Source organism: Hirsutella rhossiliensis (genome assembly GCF_020360975.1).
Source record: "Hirsutella rhossiliensis strain HR02 chromosome Unknown scaffold00009, whole genome shotgun sequence".
Taxonomy (NCBI): Eukaryota; Fungi; Ascomycota; class Sordariomycetes; order Hypocreales; family Ophiocordycipitaceae; genus Hirsutella; species Hirsutella rhossiliensis.
The window spans coordinates 1,467,693-1,492,683 of NW_025408675.1; the positions used below are offsets into that span (position 1 = coordinate 1,467,693).

General features: G+C 33.8%; 1 protein-coding gene across 1 annotated transcript; it reads right to left on the minus strand.

Annotated features, from left to right (window-relative positions):
• Nucleotides 1-22,558: 22,558 nt before the first annotated feature.
• HRG_08111 (DDE superfamily endonuclease domain-containing protein) lies at nucleotides 22,559-23,487 on the minus strand (the record flags this gene model as incomplete). Its single annotated transcript, XM_044866582.1, has 5 exons — nucleotides 22,559-22,586; nucleotides 22,636-22,658; nucleotides 22,717-22,976; nucleotides 23,030-23,287; nucleotides 23,361-23,487. 5 exons carry the CDS (start codon nucleotides 23,485-23,487, stop codon nucleotides 22,559-22,561), a joined length of 696 nt encoding a protein of 231 aa, XP_044718471.1.
• Between the last annotated feature and the right edge of the window lie 1,504 nt (nucleotides 23,488-24,991).

A 24,991-nucleotide genomic window follows, 5' to 3' on the forward strand; every position in this document is an offset into this window, starting at 1 on the left:
CGTATAGGAGTAGGAGAAGGCGTAGGATAAGCTATAGACCCTTAGGTAAAGGGATAGGTAGACCTTTAGTAAATTCCTCCTTAACTTTAAAGAGACGCTTTTATAAGCGGCGGGAACTATAGTATAAGAAGATAGCGTAAAGCTTATATAGTTATAAAACTTAATTACGCTAGCTTTATAGGAGCTACTATAAGAGTCTTTAACTATTATAGGTTATAGGCTTAGGCTATAGCCTAAGTTATATAGTTATATATAAAGGGCCGGATCCTATATATATATATATAGGCTAGCCGCGTATAAGAGAGCTCTATATAGCTTATTAATATTATCCTACGGACGGCACCTATGCCTATACCTCTGCTTACTCTATAATAGTATAAGCTATTAACTAATAGATCTAATAGATATCTCTCTAAAGAGGGCGCCTCCCTTTTAAGGAAGTACTCCGCCCCTCTCTAGATAGATAGGAAGTATCGTAGCTATCCTAGAAGCGATTAAAAGCGCGACGGCTAGCGAGAAAGATAAGGTTCTCGCTATACTAAGGGAGCTATCTACGAGACTAGCTCTAACCCCTATAGCCTCTATAACGCCGGTTACGGCGGCGATACTACTAACGTAGAAGCTGCTCCCTTAGCCGACTTAGGACGGTAAGCCGGAGTCCTTTTACTTCTTCCTTAGCTAGCTATAAATAAAGTTTATAACTAATAAGAAATAGGGCCTAAATAGCTATCGCGATATAGCGTAGTATTCGCTCCTCTATACGCTACCGGAGCCCTAGATATAGCGGATCTCTAGATTCTAAGATAAGGGCGGCCTTAAGGGCAGACGTAACCTATAAGACTTCTTCTAATACCTTATATATACGTTCGGTAACGTATAGGAGCGGGAGAAAGCGTAAGATAGGCTATAGACCCTTAAGTAGAGAGATAGATAAACCTTTAGCGAATTCCTTCTTAATTTTAAAGAGACGCTCTTATAGGTAGTAGGGACTATAGTATAAGAAGATAGCGCGAAGCTTATATAGCTATAGAATTCGATTACGCTAGCCCTATAAGAGCTACTTATCCCTATAATTATACCTATTAACTACGGCGAGTATATAAGCTAGTTAATAAAGGTAGCTTAGGGCTATAAATAAACGCTATGTTTTTAGAAGCTCTATAAGCGCACGCTATATAGCGGCGATAGGATTACCGCCCCTTTATAAGATAAATAACCGGCTATTAATATAGATAGGGATACCCTAATATCGGCTATCTATATAAACTAGGCTAAACGCGGTAAGAAGACGCCGTCGACTACCCCTTATACCGCCCCGTACTCTAAGTAGTAGGCGAAGTAGGTAACGAGCGAGGAAATCGGAAAGAGAAAGGCTAACGGCCGCTACCTACGTTACGGAGTATCTATATACTTTATATTAAAATGCCCCTTTCTTTTAGCTAAGCGGCCTATAGCGGTTTAAGTAGCGAAGATAGAACCGCTCCTCGCCTTAGATAATAAGGAGGACTCCGCTCCCTTAGGCCTAGAGGAAAAAGAATAGCTCTAGAGTAAAGAGAGGCTCTAAAGCCTTAATTACTAGTACTAGTAAGGGAGAAGGAGGAATTATCCGCCTATATAGAAAAGGAGCTTACTTTAATATAGGTTATAATTAATAACTCCTTACCCGTTACTGCCCTTATAAATAAAGGCTGCTAGTACTACGCTATAGTTAATAAGGCGCTTACGCGAGAGATATAAGTACTAATAGAAAAGATCGCCCTAAGGTAAGTAAAGGGCGCCTTAAGCGCGATAGAGGGTATAGTAATTAGGGGTATTATATAGCTAGCTATAGAGGTCGACGGTTACTATAAGCTTATTATAGCTTATATAATCCCCTAACTAGAATTTCCCTTAATCCTTAGGAAACCCTAGTTATTATATATATAGTTATACTTAGTTCTATACTAAAGGAAGCTATAGTTTAGGCTTATATAACGGTAGGTCTACTACAATAACGGTTTTATAGGCATAGGACTAAGCGTGCGAGCTTTATACTCGGTATAAGAACTCCTTACCTTTATCTTTAAAGGAACTATATAATAGGTAGAGCGGGGGTAAGGCTAGGCAGCGGCTAATATAGCGGTTTACGTAGTTAGCTTAGCGGATATCGATAAGGCCCTTTAAATAAAAAAGCTAAAGTCGCCTTCTAAGCTATAGTAGTAGATACCGGAGCGCTTTTACGACCTCCTACCGCTATTTAAGTCCTAGGAAGCGGATAAGCTTAACCTATATAAGCTAAGGGTAGACTATAGGATCGTACTCCGTACTAATAAGAAGGGGTAGGAACTACCTATACTATTTAGACTACTATATAGTATATTATACGCGGAGCTACTAGTGCTAAAGAAGACGCTAAGGGACCTCTTAGATAAGGGTTTAATTTAAGTAAGTAGCTCCGAAGTAAGAGCGTCGGTCTTATTTATACGTAAACTAAGGGGCGGGATATAGTTCTATTATAACTATAAGGCTCTAAATATAATTATAAGGCTAGACTACTACCTTTTACCCTTAATCTTAGATATACTCTATAACCTTTTAAAGGTAAAGTAGTTTATAAAGCTAGATATAAAATAGGCGTTCTATAAAGTATAGATCTTAGAAGGTAATAAGTAAAAGATAGCGTTCTATATACGCTATAGCTTATTCGAGTAGCTTATAACGCCCTTCGGCCTCTTAAGAGCGCCCGCTACCTTCTAGTATTATATTAATAATATACTATAAGACTTCCTCGATAAGTTCGCCTCTATATATATAGATAATATCCTTATTTATATAAGCGGCTCCTACGAGGACTATATATAGAAAGTATAGAGGGTCTTAGAGCGCTTCTAACTTTATAGGCTCTACCTCGACCTAGATAAGTACGAATTTAAGGTTAAGAGGGTTAAGTACCTAGGCTTTATTATCTATATAAGCGTAGGTATATAGGCGGATCCTATAAAGATCTAGGCGATCTAGGACTAGGCGGCCCTAACTATATAAATAGGTATATAGAGCTTCCTTAGGTTTACGAACTATTATATAATATTTATTAGGGGCTTCTCTTATATTATAAGTCCCTTAAACGAGATTACTAAGAAATAGACCGCCTTTCGTTAAGGGCCTATATAAGAAGGAGCGTTCTATATACTTAAGGACCTATTCTCGCGGGCCTTAGTACTACTTTAGTAAGACTTTAACTAGTCTACGTTAGTTAAAGTAGACTATAGCGGCTAGGCACTTAAAGGAACGCTCTCTTAATAGGTAGACGGGCGGAAGTAACTAGTAGCGTTCTACTCTTATAAGCTAACCCTAGTAGAGCGGAATTACGCTATTTACGATAAAGAGATACTAACGATTATTAGCTACTTTAAGCAATAGTAAGTAAAGCTCTAGAGCTACGAGAGCTTTAAGGTTCTTATAGACTATAGGAATCTTAAGTACTTTATAACCCGCTAGCACCTCTTAGAATAGTAAGCCCGCTAAGTAAAGTATCTCTTATACTTTAACTTCTCGATTAAGTATTAGCTAGAGCGGGACTCTATAGTCTTAGATACGCTTTCCTAAAGGGATTAAGACTAGCTAACGGGAGTAGATATTAAGGCCTAGGATCTATAGCTTATCCTATAAGAAGCGCTATAGACTTATATAAGAGCTTCCTTAGTAAAGGAAGGCGCGGCGCTAATAGATAAGCCTTCCCCTATACCTTTACCTCGGCCCGGCTAAGAGGGATAGACCGGCCTAGGAGCGCGTACGGTATAGGTATTTTAAGATAAGGTCCTCTAGCGCTTATAGGATAGGATATTATCTCTAAACTATACCTACGAGAGTATACGCCGCGCCGTTAAGTCTAACGCTCGACGCTTTAATCTAAAGCTAAAGCTAAAGGTATAAGTAGCTAACTATTATATCGACCTATAGGGGCAGCTATATTAGCGGGGGAGACTATAGGTGCTAGGCGCGCTATATACTATAGAAGCTAGGGAGAAGGATAGACCGCCGGAGCTAGATAAATAGAACGAGCTCTAAGAGAAGCTAGTCTAGCTTATCTATAACTCTAGTATTATAGGCTACCTAGGTAAGCAAGGTATAGTAGTAGGCCTTACGAGGGATTTCTATTAGCCCCTCTTATAGTACTATATTCGCTGCTTCCTCTATAACTATAATATCTATAGCTATACTAAGATTTAAAGGGCATAGCTTAAGGGGCTACTTAAGTAGCTTTTAATACCTAACTAGTTTTATATATATATATAGATAGACTTTATAACGGACCTCTTACTTATAAAAGGCGGTAACCGCTATATATAGGTAATTAAGGACCGACTTAGTAAGTCTATAATATTAAAGCTAATACTATTTATAAATATAGAGTCTTATATAAAGCGCTTCTTATAGTACTAGGCCTACTTATATAGCTAGCTAGCCTTTATTATAAGCGATAAGGGATTAAATTAAACTAGCTGCTTTTAGTAGTACCTATACTAGCTACTTTAAATTATATAGCTACTTAGTATAATATATTACCTATAGACTAACGGAGGGCTTAAGAGGGTTAACTAAGAGGTATAGGCTTACTTATAAGCTATCGTAGCCTATAACTAAGTAGACTAAGACTATTAGCTCCCCGCGGCCTAACTTACGTTAAATAGTAAACTATATACCTTTATTAAGATAGCCCCTTTCTTTATAATATATAGCTTTAAACTACCTTTATTAGTTCCCTTTACTATAAATATAGTAGCGGAGTAGTATAGTAATTCGTTATTAAAGGGCCGCGCTTCTACGTTTATATAAAAGCTATAAGAGACTATAGATTATTACTAATCCGCGATAGCCGCTATAGTATAAAATTAAGAGTAGCACGCTAATAAAACTAAGGCCCTAGTAAATAGGTTTATAGTAAGAGATAAGGTATAGCTAGTATTATAGAGTAAGTAAAGGTATAGGCTTAGGTATAGTCTATTAAAAGAAGGTTAATAATCTATAAGGGGGAAAAGGAAGAGAAGTATAGGCCTAGCCTATATAGGCGCGGAGGCCGCTTATATATAAACTTAGCTTAGACCCTAGTCTAGGCCTATATAGGGCAAAAGCCCTTATATTATACCCCTACCTAGCTTTTAAAGAGGCGCGCCTTTAAATAATACTTAATACCGCGCCTAAAGGGATAGAACCTTTGCGCGGACTATATATACCTAGTCGCGGAAAAAACGTTAGTAAATAACGTATAATACCCTCCTAAGCGAGCTTCTTAGATAGACTATATTATTAGTAAGGGCCGCGCCCTAAGAGTTAGGCTTTAGTACTTCTAGCTAAGGAGTAAAGGTATATAGAATAGCGCGTAGCTAGCTTTAGTAAGCTTATAGTATCCCGCCCCCCCTATATCGGCGTACGGTAGTAGCTCTTAGTACCGTAATATAAGGGACGGTACTCCGGTATATAAGGCTCCGCTCCCTCTTATATAGGGCTATATAGGCACTCCTTTTCGCTATAGTTATATTATATTAGCGGCCTTCCTATATCTTAGCCGCCCTTTTAGTCGCTATAGGTATACGTCCCGTCTATATAGTAGCTACTACCGTATATAAGGGGACGCCGACGAAGCCCGTAGAGGCGTTATTAAGATTACTCGTTACTAGAGTCGCTATCGTTAAACCTAACCTCCTTTCCGTCTTAGCGCGTACGCCCCTCTACTACTTAGAGTACGTTTACCCGCGCCTCCTAGCGCGGGTACTTTAAAAACTAATAAGATTTACTACCGTAGCTTATATAGCGACCCTCTTATTACTACCTCTTTCTATCCTTAGTCCTTAAGGTAGAGATAGAGATATTTATAATATTACTAGCGTTATCTTCTTCTTATACTATAGAAGAAGATAAAAAAAGAAACTTATTACTACTAAGCTCGCGAAGAAGGTAGATAAGATTAGTATATATATCTAGTAGTATAGACCTTTCGCTTAGATAGGTATACTAATCTAAATTTAAGCTTATAATAAGGTAGTTATACTTTACCGTATTAGGCTAGCTATATATATTTACTCGATAAAGTACCTCTTTAAACTATATAAGGTAGGCTAGAATAGCTTTACTCTACTTTTAATAGAGCGTTATAAGCTCCTAGCCTACTAACTTAGCTATATTAAGTTCGCTGTAATTAGTATAAAGCTTCGCGAGGAGGTTAGCTAGTCCGTTTATATTAGTACGCGTAAACGGTAAGAGATACCTTTATAGGCATAGGGATAGGCTCGCGTAAAGATAGTCGAATTAAGCGCGGATATCCCTTATTATAGCGCTATTAGTATAGATCTTCGCTTCTATATAAAGTAGCTATAGCTTAAGCTCTATAGAGGAGCTATCGAACTTACTAAGGTGCGGTAGTACCGCTCTTAGTTATACGGAGCCCTACTATTATAAGAGGCTCTTAATTACCTAGGCGAACTAAGTATTACGTTCGCTTTAATTTTACGACTATAGGAGTATAGATATTTCGCGTATATATATACCGGCGCGGGCGGTTTAACTAAACTAGGTAATTAAACGTCGGCTTTAAAGGCAGCTAAAAATAGCTATTTTATATATAAGGATATAAAGAGGGTAAAATAAAGGGTAGATTATACTATTATAAAGTAGGTAGAAGCGTAGGCTTAAGTATAGTCCGTTAAAAGAAAGTTAATAATCTATAAAGGGGAAAAAAAAGAGAAGGATAGGCCTAGCCTATATAAGCGCGGAGGCTACTTATATATAGACTTAGCCTAGACCTTAGTCTAGGCCTATATAGGGTAAAAGCCCTTATAGCTAGACCTTTATAACTATAGGTCGGTATAGCTAAAAAAAAAGCTTAACTAGCTATATATAAAGTTTATAGTATAGAGGGTTATTAGCCTATAGGTTATAAAGCTTAATAGTCTCTTAATAGAGGTCTATAATAAGATTAATATAGACCTCCTTTATAAAGCCTCCTTTAACCCGCTACCTAGATAAAAAGTAGCGGACGCTTAACCGCCTATAATTAAGGTAAAAGGAGAGGACTAGTTCGAGGTTAAAGAGATATAGGCTATATACTAAAAAAAGGTCGGTAGGGGGAAACGCTAAAAGGTCCGCGTTAAGTAGTATAGGTATCTTAACCTTATATAAGAACCTATATATAAGTTTATAGGAACTATAGCCCTCGATAAATTTAAAGCCTTATTTAAAATAATAAACGAGAATAATAAACTAATAGACTATTAATAGTAGCTTAGGCTAAGACTATAAAGTAGGTAAAGTAAAGTAAGTAGTTATAATAACGTAAGTATAATAATATAAGTAGAGATAAAAATAGCGTTTATTTTAGGGTAGAGCCCTTAGACTACTTAGACCTACTCCTTATCCTTATTATTATCTTTATCCTTATCCTTATTATCCCCCTCTACTTTATTAGCGGCGGCGGCGCTTTCTAGGGCGCTTAGGCGGCCCTCTAAGCCCGCGAGCTAGTCGGCGGCAGCGGCGGCTCTAAGGGCTCTAGGAGTAAGGGGGGCCTAGCTAGTAGTAGTAGCGGGGGCGGTAGCGGGCATAGCTAAGGGGACCGCCGATAGGGCGACGGAGGCAGTATTCTTAGTACCGGGATAGTTAGTAGCGGAAGTAAAAGAGCTAGAGGAGAGGACCTTACTTAGGGATAAGGCCCTAGCGCTCGAGGGCGCGGAGATTACGGTAAGCGGCGGCGGCGGCGGTAAGGCGCTTCTTAGTAGCCCCCTATACCTACCTATACGCGCCGGCCTTCTAAGCCGACGCCGTAGCGAGTAAGACGGGAGGCGCCGCCTTATAGGCGCGGCTAGTACGCGCGCACTAGTAATAACTACTACTATAGCGGCGCCTAACTTAGTTAGTATAGGGGAGCTCTTATAACGCGTACTATATATAAGGGGCCGCGTAAGTAGCTCTAGCCTATACTTAGCGTTTATACTTTAAGAAGTTAGCGGAAAATAGCTACTACGCTTACTAAGTAGCGGACTTATAGGGGTAGTAGAGGTAGAGGCGGGGGTAGAGGGGCTAGGCGTTACGGCCGGCGGCGGGGACGGCGTTATTATATAGAAGGGCGATATAAGGGCGGCTAGCGTAGTAGAGGTAGGGGCGGCGGCGGTAGGCGCGGTCGCGGGGGCGCTAGTAAAAGCAGCGGCAGCGGCGGAGCTATCGTCGGCCGTGCCTAGTATAGCGTCGATAAATAACTCTATACGCTCTAAGAAAGAGGAAGCGGGGGAGGGGGAGGTAGATATATCTATCGCGGAAGTTAGTATTATAGATTATAGCCTCCTACTTTATAGGGCGGAGAACTTATTAATTAAAGTTATTATTATTAGGGCTATTATTACTACTATAGCTACTACTATAAGTATATATTAATAAAGCGGCCTATATAGCTAGGAACGAACTAACGCCTTAGGTAGAGCGGAACTTACTTATTACTACTACTATTATAGTTAAAGAAGGAGGAGAAAGAAAGGATAAAGGAAAAGGGGGATACCGCCTTATATACCCCTAGGTAGAGGAGGCTACTTAAGGCCGAGGGGACGGGTAACCTAAGGCTTATATAGGTCTAGGCCGGCCGCTAGCTACCTAGGGGCGTATATAATAGGTCGCGCCCTTATTTAAACGGCTAGCCGGCCGATAAGTATAAAGCCCGGTTCCGGCTACCTAGGCTAATAAGCGCGGGGATAATAAAGCTAGTAGGGCTAGTATAATTAATAAGAAAGGGTAGGGGGGAGCTAGTAGTATAGGCCTAATAGTATAGAAGCTATTAATTAAGTAACGCTACGCCGCGCTTAAGGGAGGGTATTATATAAGAGTCTTTAACTATTATAAGTTATAGGCTTAGGCTATAGCTTAAGCCGTATAGTTATATATAGAGGGCTAGATCCTATATATATATATATAGGCTAGCCGCGTATAAGAGAGCTCTATATAGCTTATTAATATTATCCTATAGATAGTACCTACGCCTATACCTTTACTTATTTTATAATAGCTACTTATCCTTATAATTATACTTACTAAGTATAGTAAGTATATAAGCTAGTTAATAAAGGTAGTATAAGGCTATAAGTAAACGTTATATTTTTAAAAGCTTTATAAGTATATATTATATAGCGGTAATAAGATTACTACCCTTTTATAAAAGGAATAGCTAATTATTAATATTAATAAGAATACCTTAATATTAGCTACTTATATAAACTAAGCTAAATATAGTAAGAAGTTATTATTAAATATCTATTATACTATCTTATACTTTAAGTAGTAGGCGAAGTAGGTAATAAGTAAGGAAATTAAGAAAAAGAAAGCTAATAGCCGCTACTTATATTATAGCGCGTTTATATCCTTTATATTAAAATACCCTTTCCTTTTAGCTAAGCGGCCTATAGTAGCTTAAGTAGCTAAGATAAAACCGTTCCTTACCTTAAATAATAAAGGAGACTCTACGCTCTTAAGCTTAAAGGAAAAAGAATACCTCTAGAGTAAAGATAGGCTTTAAAGCCTTAATTACTAGTACTAGTAAAAGAGAAAGAGAAATTATCTACTTATATAAAAAAGGAGCTTACTTTAATATAAGTTATAATTAATAACTCCTTACCTATCGCTGCCCTTATAGATAAGGGCTACTAATACTATACTATAGTTAATAAGGCGCTTATATAAGAGATATAAGTACTAGTAAAAGAGATTACCTTAAAGTAAGTAAAGGGCGCCTTAAGTATAATAACGGGTATAGTAATTAAGGGTATTATATAGCTAGCTATAAAGGTTAATAGTTATTATAAGCTTATTATAGCTTATATAATCCCTTAACTAAAGTTTCCCTTAATCCTTAGGAAACCCTAGTTATTATATATAGAGTTATACTTAGTTTTATACTAAAAGAAGCTATAGTTTAGGCCTATATAATAGTAGGTCCGCTATAATAATAGTTATATAAGCGTTAAACTAAGTATATAAGCTTTATACGCGGCTTAAGAAGTCCTTACCTCTATCTTTATAGGAACTATATAATAAGTAAAGCGGGAGGAAGGCTAGGTAGTAGCTAATATAGCGGTTTATATAGTTAGCTTAGTAGATATTAATAAGGCCCTTTAAATAAAGAAGCTAAAGTCGCCTTTTAAGCTATAGTAGTAGATATTAAAGCGCTTTTATAACCTTTTACTACTATTTAAGTCCTAAGAAGTAAATAAGCTTAACTTATATAAGCTAAAGGTAAACTATATAATCGTACTTTATATTAATAAAAAGGGGTAAGAACTACCTATACCGTTTAAACTACTATATAGTATAATATAAGTAGAGCTACTAGTACTAAAGAAGACGCTAAGGGACCTCTTAAATAGGGGTTTTATTTAAGTAAGTAGCTTTAAAGTAAGAGCGCTAGTTTTATTTATATATAAACTAAGGGGCGGGATATAGTTTTATTATAAGTATAAGGCTTTAAACGTAATTATAAGGCTAGACTACTTCTTCTTACCCTTAATCTTAAATATACTTTATAACCTCTTAAAGGTAAAGTAGTTTATAAAGCTAGATATAAAATAAGCGTTTTATAAGGTATAGATCTTAAAAGGTAATAAGTAAAAGACAGCGTTCTATATATACTATAGTTTATTTAAGTAGCTTATAACGCCCTTCGGCCTTTTAAGAGCGCCCGCTACCTTTTAGTATTATATTAATAATATACTTTAGGACTTCCTTAATAAGTTTACTTTTATATATATAAATAATATCCTTATTTATATAAGCGGCTCTTATAAGGACTATATATAGAAGATATAAAGGGTCTTAAAGCGCCTTTAACTTTATAGGCTTTACCTTAACTTAGATAAGTATAAATTTAAAGTTAAGAGGGTTAAGTACCTAGGCTTTATTATCTATATAAGTATAGGTATATAGGCGGATCTTATAAAGATCTAAGCGATTTAGGACTAAGCGGCCCTAACTATATAAATAGGTATATAGAGCTTCCTTAGGTTTATAAACTATTATAGGATATTTATTAAGGGCTTCTCTTATATTATAATACCCTTAAATAAGATTACTAAGAAGTAAACTACTTTTTATTAAGAGTTTATATAAAAAGGAGCGTTTTATACGCTTAAGGACTTATTTTTATAAGCCTTAGTATTACTTTAATAGGACTTTAACCGGTCTATATTAATCGAAGTAAACTATAGCGGCTAGGTACTTAAAGGAACGCTCTCTTAAAAGGTAAATAAGCGGAAGTAACTAATAGCGTTTTACTCTTATAAGCTAACCTTAGTAAAGTAGAATTACGCTATTTATAATAAAGAAATACTAGCGATTATTAGCTACCTTAAGTAATAGTAAGTAAAGCTTTAAAGCTATAAGAGCTTTAAGGTTCTTATAGACTATAAGAACCTTAAGTACTTTATAACCTATTAATACCTCTTAGAGTAGTAAGCCCGCTAAGTAGAGTATCTCTTATCCTTTAACTTTACGATTAAGTACTAGTTAAGGTAGGACTCTATAGTACTAAACGCGCTTTCTTAGCGAGATTAAGACTAGCTAATAAGAGCGGATATTAAAGCGCGAGACCTATAGCTTATCTTATAAGAAGCGCTATAAACTTATATAAGAGCTTCCTTATTAAAAAAAGGTATAAGGCTAATAAATAAGCGCTTCCTTATACCCTTACCTTAGTCTAAGAAGGAGGGATAGACCGGCCTTAAAGCGCGTATAGTAAAGGTATTTTAAGATAAAGCCTTTTAATACTTATAAGATATAATATTATCTCTTAACTATACTTATAAGAGTATATACTATACTATTAAGTCTAGTATACGACGCTTAAATCTAAAGCTAAAGCTAAAGGTATAAGTAGCCGATTATTATATCGACCTATAAGGGTATATACGTTAGTAAGGAGACTATAAGTACTAAGTATACTATATACTATAAAAGCTAAAGAGAAAGATAGACTACTAAAGCTAAATAAGTAAAATAAGCTTTAAGGAAGGCTAGTTTAGCTTATATATAACTTTAGTATTATAGGCTACTTAGGCTAGCAAAGTATAGTAGTAAGCCTTATAAGGGACTTTTACTAGCCCCTCTTATAATACTATATTTACCGCTTCCTTTATAATTATAATATTTATAGCTATACTAAGATCTAAAGAGTATAGCTTAAAAGGCTACTTAAGTAGCTTTTAATACTTAATTAGTTTTATATATATATATAGATAGACTTTATAATAGACCTCTTACTTATAAAAGATAGTAACTACTATATATAGGTAATTAAAGACTAACTTAGTAAGTCTATAGTATTAAAGCTAATACTATTTATAAATATAAAGACTTATATAAAGCGCTTCTTATAGTACTAAGCTTACTTATATAGCTAGCTAGCCTTTATTATAAGTAATAAGGGATTAAATTAAACTAACTACTTTTAATAGTACTTATACTAGCTACTTTAAATTATATAGCTACTTAGTATAGTATATTACTTATAGACTAATAAAGGGCCTAAAAAGGTTAACTAAGAGGTATAAGCTTACTTATAGGCTATTATAGCCTATAACTAAGTAAACTAAGACCGGTAGCTCCCTATAGCTTAACTTACGTTAAATAATAAACTATATACCTTTATTAAGATAGCCCTTTTCCTTATAATATAGAGTATTACTATTTATATAGATAAAGGTCTTTATTTATATAGACGATCTACTTTTTCTATATATACCTTACTTACCTAGGCCCCGCTACTTAATTTAGCTATACTAACGTAGTAAAGGAGGGAGCCGCGCTAGTATAAAGATTATATATACTTATAAGCCTAGGGCAGCTTAATTCGTTTAAATAATATATCTTCGCGATTATTATAAGATATATATATATTATATTATATATTACGGCCCGGCTAATAGTCCGGCCTAGGCTATATAGGCATAAGCTCTATAGCTCGGATAACCTCTTTTACTAATAAGGCTAGTATAGCCCTTATACCTCTACCCTATCTCCCTTAAGATCTATTATAACTACGGTCTAGTAAACCGCGGGGACTAATATATATTACGAGGTTATATAACGTAGGGAGCAAGGAATATTAAACGGACTAATAAGCTAATTAAGTTTAGAGCGATAAGTTACTTTAGCGCTCTAACGCTCTATAGCTAGGATCGTAGGATCGCTCTAGCGCTCTCGGCGATCTAAGGAAGCTCTCGAGATATAAAAGGAAGGAATAGAATACTCCTTTAAATAGATAGCTCGATAGCTTTTAATATTATAATTATTACGATCTTTATTACGATCTTATCTTTAATTCTAATTACTTAATTACTTAGTTATAGTCTATAGTCTATAACCTTTAACTTATTACTAACGTAATATACTTATTATTACTTAGACCACGCCCTATTATATCTATTAATATAAACCCCTTAATAGATTTATCCCTTAGGAATAATACTAGTCGTTATATATTAAAAGCTCTTATTTAGTATAATACTATATTACTTTAAGTAATATCGTAATTATTAATATACCTATATAATAAGCTAGATTAACTAACTCTAGAGCTATTCTATTACCTTAGGATATAATACGCGAGATTATTACCCTTTAATATAAGGTATAGTTACTTAGAAATAGAGGAGGTAATAGATAAGTTAAGGACCTTAGAGAAGTAGTTAAACTAAAATAGCTAGGACTATTTAACGGTACTTATAGTACGCTTTAAGACTTTCTTACCTAACTTAAGGCCTACTACTAGTTCTACCTTACTAAACTCTTAGACTTAGTCGAAAAGGTACTCTACGTAAGAAATTATTTATCTAGAATAGTACTCGCTAAGTTTAGACCTATTATAAGGGATTTTCTTAATAACTAACTAGCGCGACGAGATAACGAGATAGATAAAGTCTTTACTAGTTTCTAAGGATTTAAAGAAGCTATTATAAAGGCATTTAGAATAACTAATAAGGAACGAGAAGCTAAATAGAAACTTTAAGAACTTTAATAAAGAATCTTAGTATTAAATTATACTACGAAGTTCTATTAAGTTACCTTAAAACTTAATTAAGACGATAAACCTCTTATATTACGATTCTATAACGGGCTTAAAGAAGAAGTTAAGGACGAGCTTTATAAGGAAAATCGACCTAATAACCTCTTAGACTATATTACTATAGTAGTATAAATCGATAATAGATAGTATATATAACGCTAAGAAAAGAAATAAGGAAGAGGAAACTAAAACCCTCCTTATAAGAATAACTTTAACTAACGCGCTAACTATAAAAAGAAGCGTAAAACTCCTATTACCTATACTTATATAACTAACCTAGGTAAGATAGATCTAAATATAATATAGAAAAGTAAAAGAAAGTATTTTAACTATAGGAAACTTAGATATTACTTTAAAGAATATAGATAACCTTATAAGGAGAAGAAGACCTACTAGGCACTAGCCCTAAGAGGTAAGAAATACCTAAATACTATTAATAGATAGAAACTAAAGTATAAACTTCTTAGTTAAACTATAAACTACGATAATAAATATATAGTATACTTAAGTAATAAGACCGGTACTAGATAGTTCTTAAAGCTATTAAAGAAGACCCTTATAATAATATAACGAAGGGATCCTAAAATATAGAAATAAGTTAAATTTATAGAACTTAAATACCCTTATTTTAAAGGAGTCTCTTAAGACTAAATTAAGAAAAATAGTAAACGATTCTAAGAAGATATATAAAATAAAACTTAATAATAATAATAGGTAGTTTATAAGTAATATAATAAAGAAGATATAGATATAGCCCTTATACTTACGAAACTTAAATAATAACCTAAAGAGGAATAATAAAGTATCGACGATATAAGCTTTAAAAAATAAGAAATACCTAGAAAAATAAAAGATAAGAACGAACTTATATTACTACTCTCGCTACTAAGGGAAAACGCTATAATTAGAGAATACGCTTTATATTTTAAAGAATTTAAAGAAATACTTAAAATTAGAACCTAATAAATACCTTAAATTCTTATAGAAAACTAATAAGCTATATTAATTTAGTAGTAACTAGTACTACGTAAAAGAGACTACGCTATAGCTATTACTATAGTTAATACCTTTATAGCTTTATAACGAGAATAGTAACTATAAGGAGAATTTAAAGATAATCTATAAATACTATTTACTTATAAATACTATAAGTATATTTTATAGATATTATATATCTACCTAGATTATATAATATACTTCTAGATAAAGGTATACTATAACGCTTTCTTAGTTAGGTTTAAGGGATAAGTACTTTTAAAACCCTACCTAAGTATAGAACTAGACTACTAGAAAATCGATTAACGCTACCTAAACGACTAAGTTATATTATTAGAACCTAATTACGGTATACTACTTAAATACCGCGATAATTATAGTTTATTAACGAGATATCTTTTAGAGATATATAAAATCTATAAATACGCTAAAATAAAAGAATAGTATAACGCTACTTACTTTAAGGTATTTAAACCCTTAATCTTTTAAAGACTTATATAATAAGTTAAATATAATAAAGAAGATTATAACGAATATATATACTTAAACTATAGAGTTTATAAATATAAAAAAGCATAAGTATAGTATAAATAATATAATAGTATATTAAAAGATTATAGGTAATACGTATAAAGGCTATAAGCTATATTTAACTAAGGAAGAATCGATATAGAAATACTATATAAAAAATAAAAAGACGCTAAATAAAAACTTAACCTTTAGTATTAAAATAAATAGAATTATAAAGTATAGTATATAATTAACTACGAAGTAGTATAATATAAATAATATAGCGTTAAGAAATAAAAAATCTTTAATTAGCTATAAGAAATTAGTCTCTTAAGCCCTAATATAATACTATATAATAAAAATATAAAGAAACGATATTAATAATAAATTAAAGAAGAATACCTAAATAAAATAAATAAGGACTAAGTAAAAAATAAGGTATGCTATCTATAAAAGGGCTATAGACTAGTATAATATAATAAGATCTAAGTACCCTATATATAGTAATAGTAAGCTATAGTAACTAAATAGTATTAGATATCTAAATCGCGGGATATTATATATATATACTTTTAAACTATAGCGTAATAGGTAATTACGTTTTACTTAAAGTCGTTAATCGTTACTAACTTATATAGAGATATAAGAAAGATCTATATAAACTTATAAATATTAAAGGAGAGGCCTTTAACTATAATAATAGAATTATTAATATAGAGATTAATTACCTTAATATTAATATCTAGGGCTATAATAAATAAGTTAACTTTAATATTATAGATATTAAAGGATATAATCTTATATTAAGACTTTTATAGCTATAGGAGAGTAACCTACTAATTAACTAGAAAACTAGCTAGCTATATTAAAACGAAGATACAAGTTTCTAGGACTAGTAGATTTAAAAGAAAGTAAAATTTTATAATAATTTAGCTATTAAATAAGATAAAAGGATAACCATTTAAGTAAATTATTATAGGCTTTAGAGATATAAACGAAAATAGTAACTAAACTAGCGGATATAAAATCGACTAATAAGACCTATATACTAACTAACACGGCTATATAACCTAGTATCTAATATAAATAGAATAAAGGATATAATATAAAGATCTAAAGAGTTATTACTACTTTAAGGAAAGACCTTAAATAAATTAATAAAGAGCTTAAGTTAAGAGAAACTAGCTCTTAAAAGAAAGAATAAAGCTTATAAGATAGAATAAAGAATATCCCTTAAGAATACTAGAAATATAATAAACTCTTTAAGGAAGAACTTAAGATAAGGTTACTTAAATATAGCTAATAGGACTACGAAATTTATCTTAGGGATAGAATAACGCTAACGTTCTATAAGATCTATAACCTAAACGAAAAGTAACTATAAACGCTATACGACTACCTTAATAAGAATCTACGAAAAGGATATATATAAATATTAATATCTAAAGTAAGCTATCTAGTTATATTTATTTTAAAGAAAAATAGTAAGCTATAACTAATTATTAATAATAGACGCTTAAACGATATTATAATAAAGGACTAAATACTATTACCGCTTATATTAAAACTATAAGATCGACTATATAGTAAAAAATAGTTTATAGCCCTTAACCTTAAAGGCGCCTATAACTTAATATATATAAAAAAGGGATATAAATAAATAATAGCTTTTAAAACGAAATTCGGACTATTTAAATATCTAGTAATACTATTTAGACTTATAAATATACTAGCTACCTTTTAATAGATAATTAATAATATCCTACGCGAATACTTAGATATCTTTATAGTAGTATACTTAGATAATATCTTAATCTTCTTAGATACCCTAGAAGAATATAAGGAACACGTCTATAAGGTACTCCGCGTACTTTAGAATATAAAGTTACTAGTTAAACTAAAGAAAAGTAAGTTCTATATATAGGAAGTAGACTTCCTTAAATATATAATCTTACTAAGAGAGATATAAATATAATAAGATAAAATTAACTTAGTTAAAGAATTACTAACGCTAAAGAATATTAAGGACGTATAAGGTTTCCTAGGATTTATAAATTACTACTAACGATTAATTAAAGATTTCGGAAAGATTATAGTACTACTATATAACTTAATAAAGAAGGAAAAAGAATTTATATAGGATAATAAAGCTAATAAAGCTTTCGATTATATTAAGACTATAATTATATAAGAATTAGTCTTAACTACCTTTAATCTAAAACGATAAATCGAACTTAAAACTAATATATTAGACTTTACTTTAAAAGTATAAATTAGATAAAAAGATAATAAAGGAAGACTACGACTAATTATATTTTACTTAAAAAAGCTATATAGCGTAGAACTTAATTACCCTATTTATAATAAAGAATTCCTTATAATTATTTAAGCTTTTAAGGAATTTCGATACTACCTTCTTAGAAGTAAATATAAAGTTAAGGTCTATATAGATTATAAGAATATCTTATACTTTATAATAATATAATAGTTAAACGGACAATAGATCTAATAGGCTAAATACTTATTAAAATTCGACTATAAAATAATCTATAGAAAAGGAATAGAAAACGGTCGAGCTAATGCCTTTAGTTAATAAAGTAACTATAATATAAGAGCACCTATAGTAAAAGGATAGCTCTTAGAAATTAATAAAAATAGAAACTACTAATAACGATAGCTAAATATAATATTTAAGGTATAACCTAACGACTTAATATACTAAAAGATCCTAAAATAGATAAAAGAATATAAAGTATTAAACGGATATAATATAGAATATTTAGAAGTCTTAATATATAAAAATAAAATCTAGATACTATTAGTATTATAAGATAAAGTTATATAAGATATATATAAATATTTAATATATAGATACTAAGGAATCTAAAGGATATTAAAATAAATTAGATAATAATATAACTTCTTATAGCTTAAGGAAGTAGTATAATAAATTATTAAAGAATACGAACTTTATATATAAAGTAAAGCTTAACGATATAAACTATATAGAGAATTATAACCGCTACTAGTACTAGAGAAACTATAGGATTCGATAGCTTTTAACTATATTATAAAGCTACTACTATTAAAAGAACCTATAACGTTAAGTATAATAGTATATTTATTATTATTAATAGATTAACGAAGTATAGATACTTTTTACTATATAAAGAAGTAAGTAATATAGAAGAGCTAGTATATATATTCCTATAAATAATTATTAGTAATTATAAACTACTAAATAAGATTATCTTTAATAGAGGAAGTATATTTATAGCTAAATTTTAGTAAGCTTTTATAGTATAATTAAGGACGAAATATAAGCTTAGTATAGCTTATTACCTATAAATAAATAGATAAATAAAACGACTTAACTAAACGCTTAAATAATATTTATAATACTATATTAACTATAAATAAAACGATTAAGTTAAATAGCTACTAATAGTATAATTAGCTTATAATAGCTTAGTTAGAGAAATAACTAAGCTCTTATTAGTATATACTAATTATAGATACAACCTAGAAGTATTTAAGGTTACTTAATAAGGACTATAAGCGGAACGAGCAATACTATAAGTAAATTAGCTACGAAAATTATATAAAGAAATACAATAAGAACTTTAATTCGTTAAAGAACGAATATCTACTTATTATAATTAGAAAAGATTATAGGGACTAATCTTTTAAGAGGAAGATATAGTCTACCTTATATAACGAAATATTAAAATAAAACGACTAAGTAATAAATTAGATTTTAAGAAACTTAGACCGTTTAAGGTTAAGAAAGCTATTTTAAAAGTTAACTACGAACTTTCGCTACTAATAATAATACGGATATACCTAATATTTTATATCTTATTATTAAAACTAGTACTATAAAACGCTAAACTATAAGATAAAATTAAAGTCGATAATAATTAAGAATATAAAGCCGAATAAATACTAAATATAAGAAAATAAGGTTAGTAATAAGAATACCTTATTAAGTAAAAGGGATATAAACTAAAGGAAAATACCTAGGAACTACTTAAGCACTTAACTTACTATAGCTTTTTACTCCGATAGTTCTATTAAGCGAACCCTTAATCGGAAATATAGGGTTACTAAGAATAGTATCTTAGTTTAATACGTCTAAGGTATTAAACGATTAAACCTCGCTAATAGTAATAGTTTCCTTATTTAATAAACGAACTAATTTATCTTAAGGAAAACGTATTATACTATCTTCTTTATTAATAGCTTATATACCCCGCTAAAATAACTTATTACCTCGGTCCTTTAAGAAACGCTTCTATTTCTTAATCCGAGCTAGGCGAGCTATTACTTTCTTTAACGCTTTTTTTACTTTCCGTTCGTCCGAATTAATCTTTTACTATTAATTTATAATATAATAAACTAAAAAAAAAGGAATATTAGTAAAAAGAAGAATAAGGAAGGAAAGGGATAAAATAAATAGGCAGACGCTATATTATAACTATTATAAGAACGGCCTATAGAGGTATATTTAAAACACCGATTAAAACGCTCGCTAACTTTATAAGTTAAGCTTAACCGAAAATAATAGGAGTAAGGTATAATTTTAATACTATAGATCTCGGTCTAAGATACTAGCTCCGATTATTAACGCGATTTATTAGAATTATAAGAATAGGATTTTTAAATATAACTAGATATACTATTAGTAGTATATCCTAAAAGGATAAAAGAATAAGGAACGATATACTTATATATAACGCGATAAGGGTATATTTATATATAGCGGCTAAAGTAGTAGGTCTTAGGGATAAGACTAAAAAAAGGAGAGGTATCCTATTATAACTATAGTCTAGCAAACTATAGGGACTAATATATATTACGAGGTTATATAATATAAGGAGCAAGGAATATTAAATAGACCGATAGGCTAATTAAGTTTAAAGCGATAGGTTACTTTAGCGCTCTAACGCTCTATAGCTAGGATCGTAGGATCGCTCTAGCGCTCTAGCGCTCTTAGATAACGGGATTACCTAGCGCTCTCGGCGATCTAGGGAAGCTCTTAAGATATATAAGGAAGGAACGGAATACTTCTTTAGATAGATAGCTTAATAGCTTTTAATATTATAATTATTACGATCTTTATTATAATCTTATCTTTAATTCTAATTACTTAATTACCTAGTTATAGTCTATAGTCTATAACCTCTAACTTATTACTAACGTAATATACTTATTATTACTTAGACTACGCCTTATTATATCTATTAATATAAACCCCTCGATAGGTTTATCCCTTAGGAATAATACCGGTCGTTATAAGATCCCCTTCCCTATATATTTATATGCGCTTATAATCTTCCTAATAACGGCTAGGTAGAGCCCTAACTACCTCCTTTATCGATCTCGGCTTATATACGCGTACAGCGTACGCTAGCTTTAAGGCGGCGGGTGCTTACCTAACTAGACCGCGGCAGCTATCTCTACGTGCCTCTAACTAACTATAAGGCTAGCTATAAAGCTAGCTACGCGGTATCGTTATCTTCGTCTCGATATAGCCTTAAGTCTTAAGGTATAGGTAGGCTAGTATTCTTAGTAACGCAAGGTCGGCTATAAAGGCTTTAAACGATATTAGGGTCTTAGATTTAAAGAAGTAGCTTATTAAGATCCTAATAGTAAGGATTAGCGTAATTTATATATAAAAGGGGGGGCTTCTCTACTAAAAGCTTCTTAAGCTACTACTAAGGGTAAATATTATACTTTATAAGTAGAACGTTAGCTTAAAGGCATTAAAAGATCGTATATATATAAGGAAGCCCTTACTACTATATAAATCGACCTATATAATATAATAGCGGCTATAACTCTTACTCTTACCTAGGCTTTAAGGGTATCGCGGCTAAGGTAAGCTAGTATTACTTAGTAAGGAGGTTAACCGCTTAATAGGTAAGTTTAACGTTTAGCTTACCTAGCTATTTTTAGCTAAGATAAAGAAGCCGCTGCCTTAACTTTTAGTAGGCCGCCTCTTAGATATAAGAGCGTTCTTTATTCGCGATTATTTACTTTAATATAGTATATAAGTAAAAGAGATCGCTAGTATTACGGAGTACCATGCCCCACCCCCCTTTCGGTAACACCCACCTTTCGGTAGCGCAATTGAAAAATTCTCCACCAAAAGTCTACCATTTGAACTACATGAAATATGATCAGAACTTAACATTATAAACACAAAAAATATATCATTCCGTAGAGAAATGGACGCTCTTATATGTACCGGCGCTTTTTTACCATTCGCCCGGATCTGGTGGTGACTGGAAGGGCTTCGGTGCCACCTTGACTTCAATCACTGAAGCTGTCTCCACCTCTGAGACCGCCTCCTCCTCTGTGTCAGAATTCAGCACAACGGCTATCTCTTGGCTTTTAATTTGGGAATGGCTTCCTCAGCCACCAAAGCTTCACTGAGAGTCATGAACCGTCTGTTCGGGTTCGGAATTGCTCTCCTCTTCTTGCCTCTCTGCAGCCGGGCCACTTCTTCCTCTAGCTTCGCGATTCTGTTGCTGTGCTCGGCAAGCGTCTGTTCTTGGGCTTCAAAGCCTCTAGCTATCACGGCGTATCGTCTCCGGGTGCCAGGAGTCTTGTTCTTTCCGAAATCGCGAATCTGGCGGCTGTTTCTTGGCGTATCATCAGAACCCAAAATGGCGCGGACTTTGGAGACGTCTCTACAATGTCCGCGTGAATTTCTGGATGCCGCAATGCCTTGGATCGTGAGATCGGCCAATTCCCAGTGACCCTCCAGCCGGACAATATATTCTTTGCCGTCATTCCAACCTCGCGCGCTTTAGCATATGCCCGTATAAAATTGACCTTATGAACAGGCGCAGAATCGGTCAAACAGGTCAATTTCTGAAGTTCTTTCCGGTAAGCTGCCTTGGAGGCATTGAATACACCGTTATCTAACGGCTGGAGGCCATGAGCAGTGGGCAGGAAGGTAACAGCAATAAACGTTGTTCAAAAAGCATGTGGCCATCCATGCATCCTGGTCTCGGTTAACAGTAATTCCTACAGAGGTGGATAAAGAAACGCACCGTTGCATGACTTCCATGTCCATCTAATATGATCAGTCTAGCATCTGAGGCATCGGCTGGTCGCGTCTGGGGCAAATAGACCCTCTCAAGCCACTCAATAGCGATATGGTTGTCCGTCCATCCGTTGGGCGACGTTATGTAATGCCAGTCGGCTATTTTGCCGAATTCCGTCAAGAACCACTGTTTCTGAAGCTCTTTGCCCTTAAAGATAATGCCAGGGGTAAGGACACGGCCGTCCGCGGTGATAGCTTCAATAAATGAGGTCCAGTTGCGGGACTGTGGCCCTTTCAGAAGGGCCTTCCGTTTTGGGTCTGCACTCCCAACCACAAGACTATCCAAACCTGGCAAAAGAGTCTGGTTAGTAAAAGTAATGAAAGACAAGCCAAATACTCACCAAAGCCAGACATAATACCGCCTTCGTCAACATTCACGGTATTTTCTGGTTTAATCCATCCATACTCCTTTTCCCTGATATCGAAGAACCAGTGAACCGCCCGAGGCGTAAAAGCATTAAATCGGTTAGCTTCCTGACGTCTCCCACGCTTGTTCTTGATGTCCGGATGGCGATTGATGAATTTAGAGACCCAGTTGCGCCCCACTGTCCGCTCGTTGTTCAGTTGCTTTATAAGAGCCTCCACATGCGCGGATCTGACTGTGGGAGGGAGCATAGCCGAGAGACTCTTGGCGGAGGATCCAAGAAACCAAGCGAGCTTCCTGAGACTTACTCAAGAGTTGACGAGGCTGGATCTGATCAGCCAGGGCTACCTGGCCTTTGAGTCTGTCGGAAATAGACTGCTGAGGTATGTCATACTTTTGGGCGGCGCGGTACTGCGACAAGCCGTTTTGTGACATCAATTATCGCATTAGCCATAATATCCTCCGTATAAATACTCCGAGGCCGCTTTAAGGTCATTTTGGTCATGTGGTGGAGGAATAACGAGAAGAATCATCGTCAGGAGGCGGAAGGAGATTAGGGGTTGGATGGTAATTTCGCGTGCAAGGTACGCACAGGCCGCAGACCCTGTACAAACATTCAACCATCGAAAAGTAGAATTCAATCAATCCACTATCTACTCCAAGTGACGGCTTGTGAATATCTTCAAAGCTGGCTGGAATCCGTGTAAGTGAAATTGATGGTTTTTGGTGGGGATATTTTCTAATGCGCTACCGAAAGGTGGGTGTTACCGAAAGGGGGGTGGGGCATGGTAAGTAGAAGTATAGGCTTAGGTACGGTCTATTAAAAGAAGGTTAATAATCTATAAGGGGGAAAAGGAAGAAAAGTATAGGCCTAGCCTATATAGGCGTAGAGGCCGCTTATATATAGACTTAGCCTAGACCTTAGTCTAGGCCTATATAAGGTAAAAGCCCTTATATTATACCCCTACCCGGCTTTTAAAGAGGCGCGCCTCTAAATAATACCCAATACCGCGCTTAGGGGGATAGAACCTTTACGCGGACTACGTACGCCTAGTCGCGGAAAAAACATTAGTAAATAATATATAATACCCTCTTAAGCGAGCTTCTCGGATAAACTATATTATTAGTAGGGGCCGCGCCCTAAGAGTTAGGCTTTAGCACTTCTAGCTAAAGAGCAAAGGTATATAGAACGGCGCGTAGCTAGCTTCGGTAAGCTTATAGTATCCCGCCCCCTTTATATCGGCGCACGGTAGTAGCTCCTAGTACTATAATATAAGGGACGGTACTCCGGTATATAAAGCTCTACTCCCTCCTATATAAGGCTATATAGGCACTCCCTTTTACTATAGTTATATTATATTAGCGGCCTTCCTATATCTTAGCTACCCTTTCGGTCGCTATAGGTATACGTCCCGTCTATATAGCAGCTACTACCGTACGTAAAGGGACGCTAATAAAGCCCGTAGAGGCGTTACTAAGATTACTCGTCGCTAGAGTCGCTATCGTCGAACCTAACCTCCTTTCTATCCTAGCGCGTATGCCCCTCTACTACTTAGAGTACGTTTACCCGCGCCTCCTAGCGCGGGCACTTTAAAAACTAATAGGATTTACTACCGTAGCCTATATAGCGACCCTCCTATCGCTACCTCTTTCTATCCTCGGTCCTTAAGGTAGAGATAAAGATATCTATAGTATTACTAGCGTTATCCTTTTCTTATACTATAGAAGAAGATAAAAAAAGAAACTTATTGCTACTAAGCTCGCGAAGAAGGTAGATAAGATCGGTATATATATCTAGTAGTATAGACCTTTCGCTTAAATAGGTATATTAATCCGAATTTAAGCTTATAACGAGGTAATTATACTTTACCGCGTTAAGCTAGCTATATACGTCTACTTAATAAAGTACCTCTTTAAACTATATAAAGTAGGCCGGAAT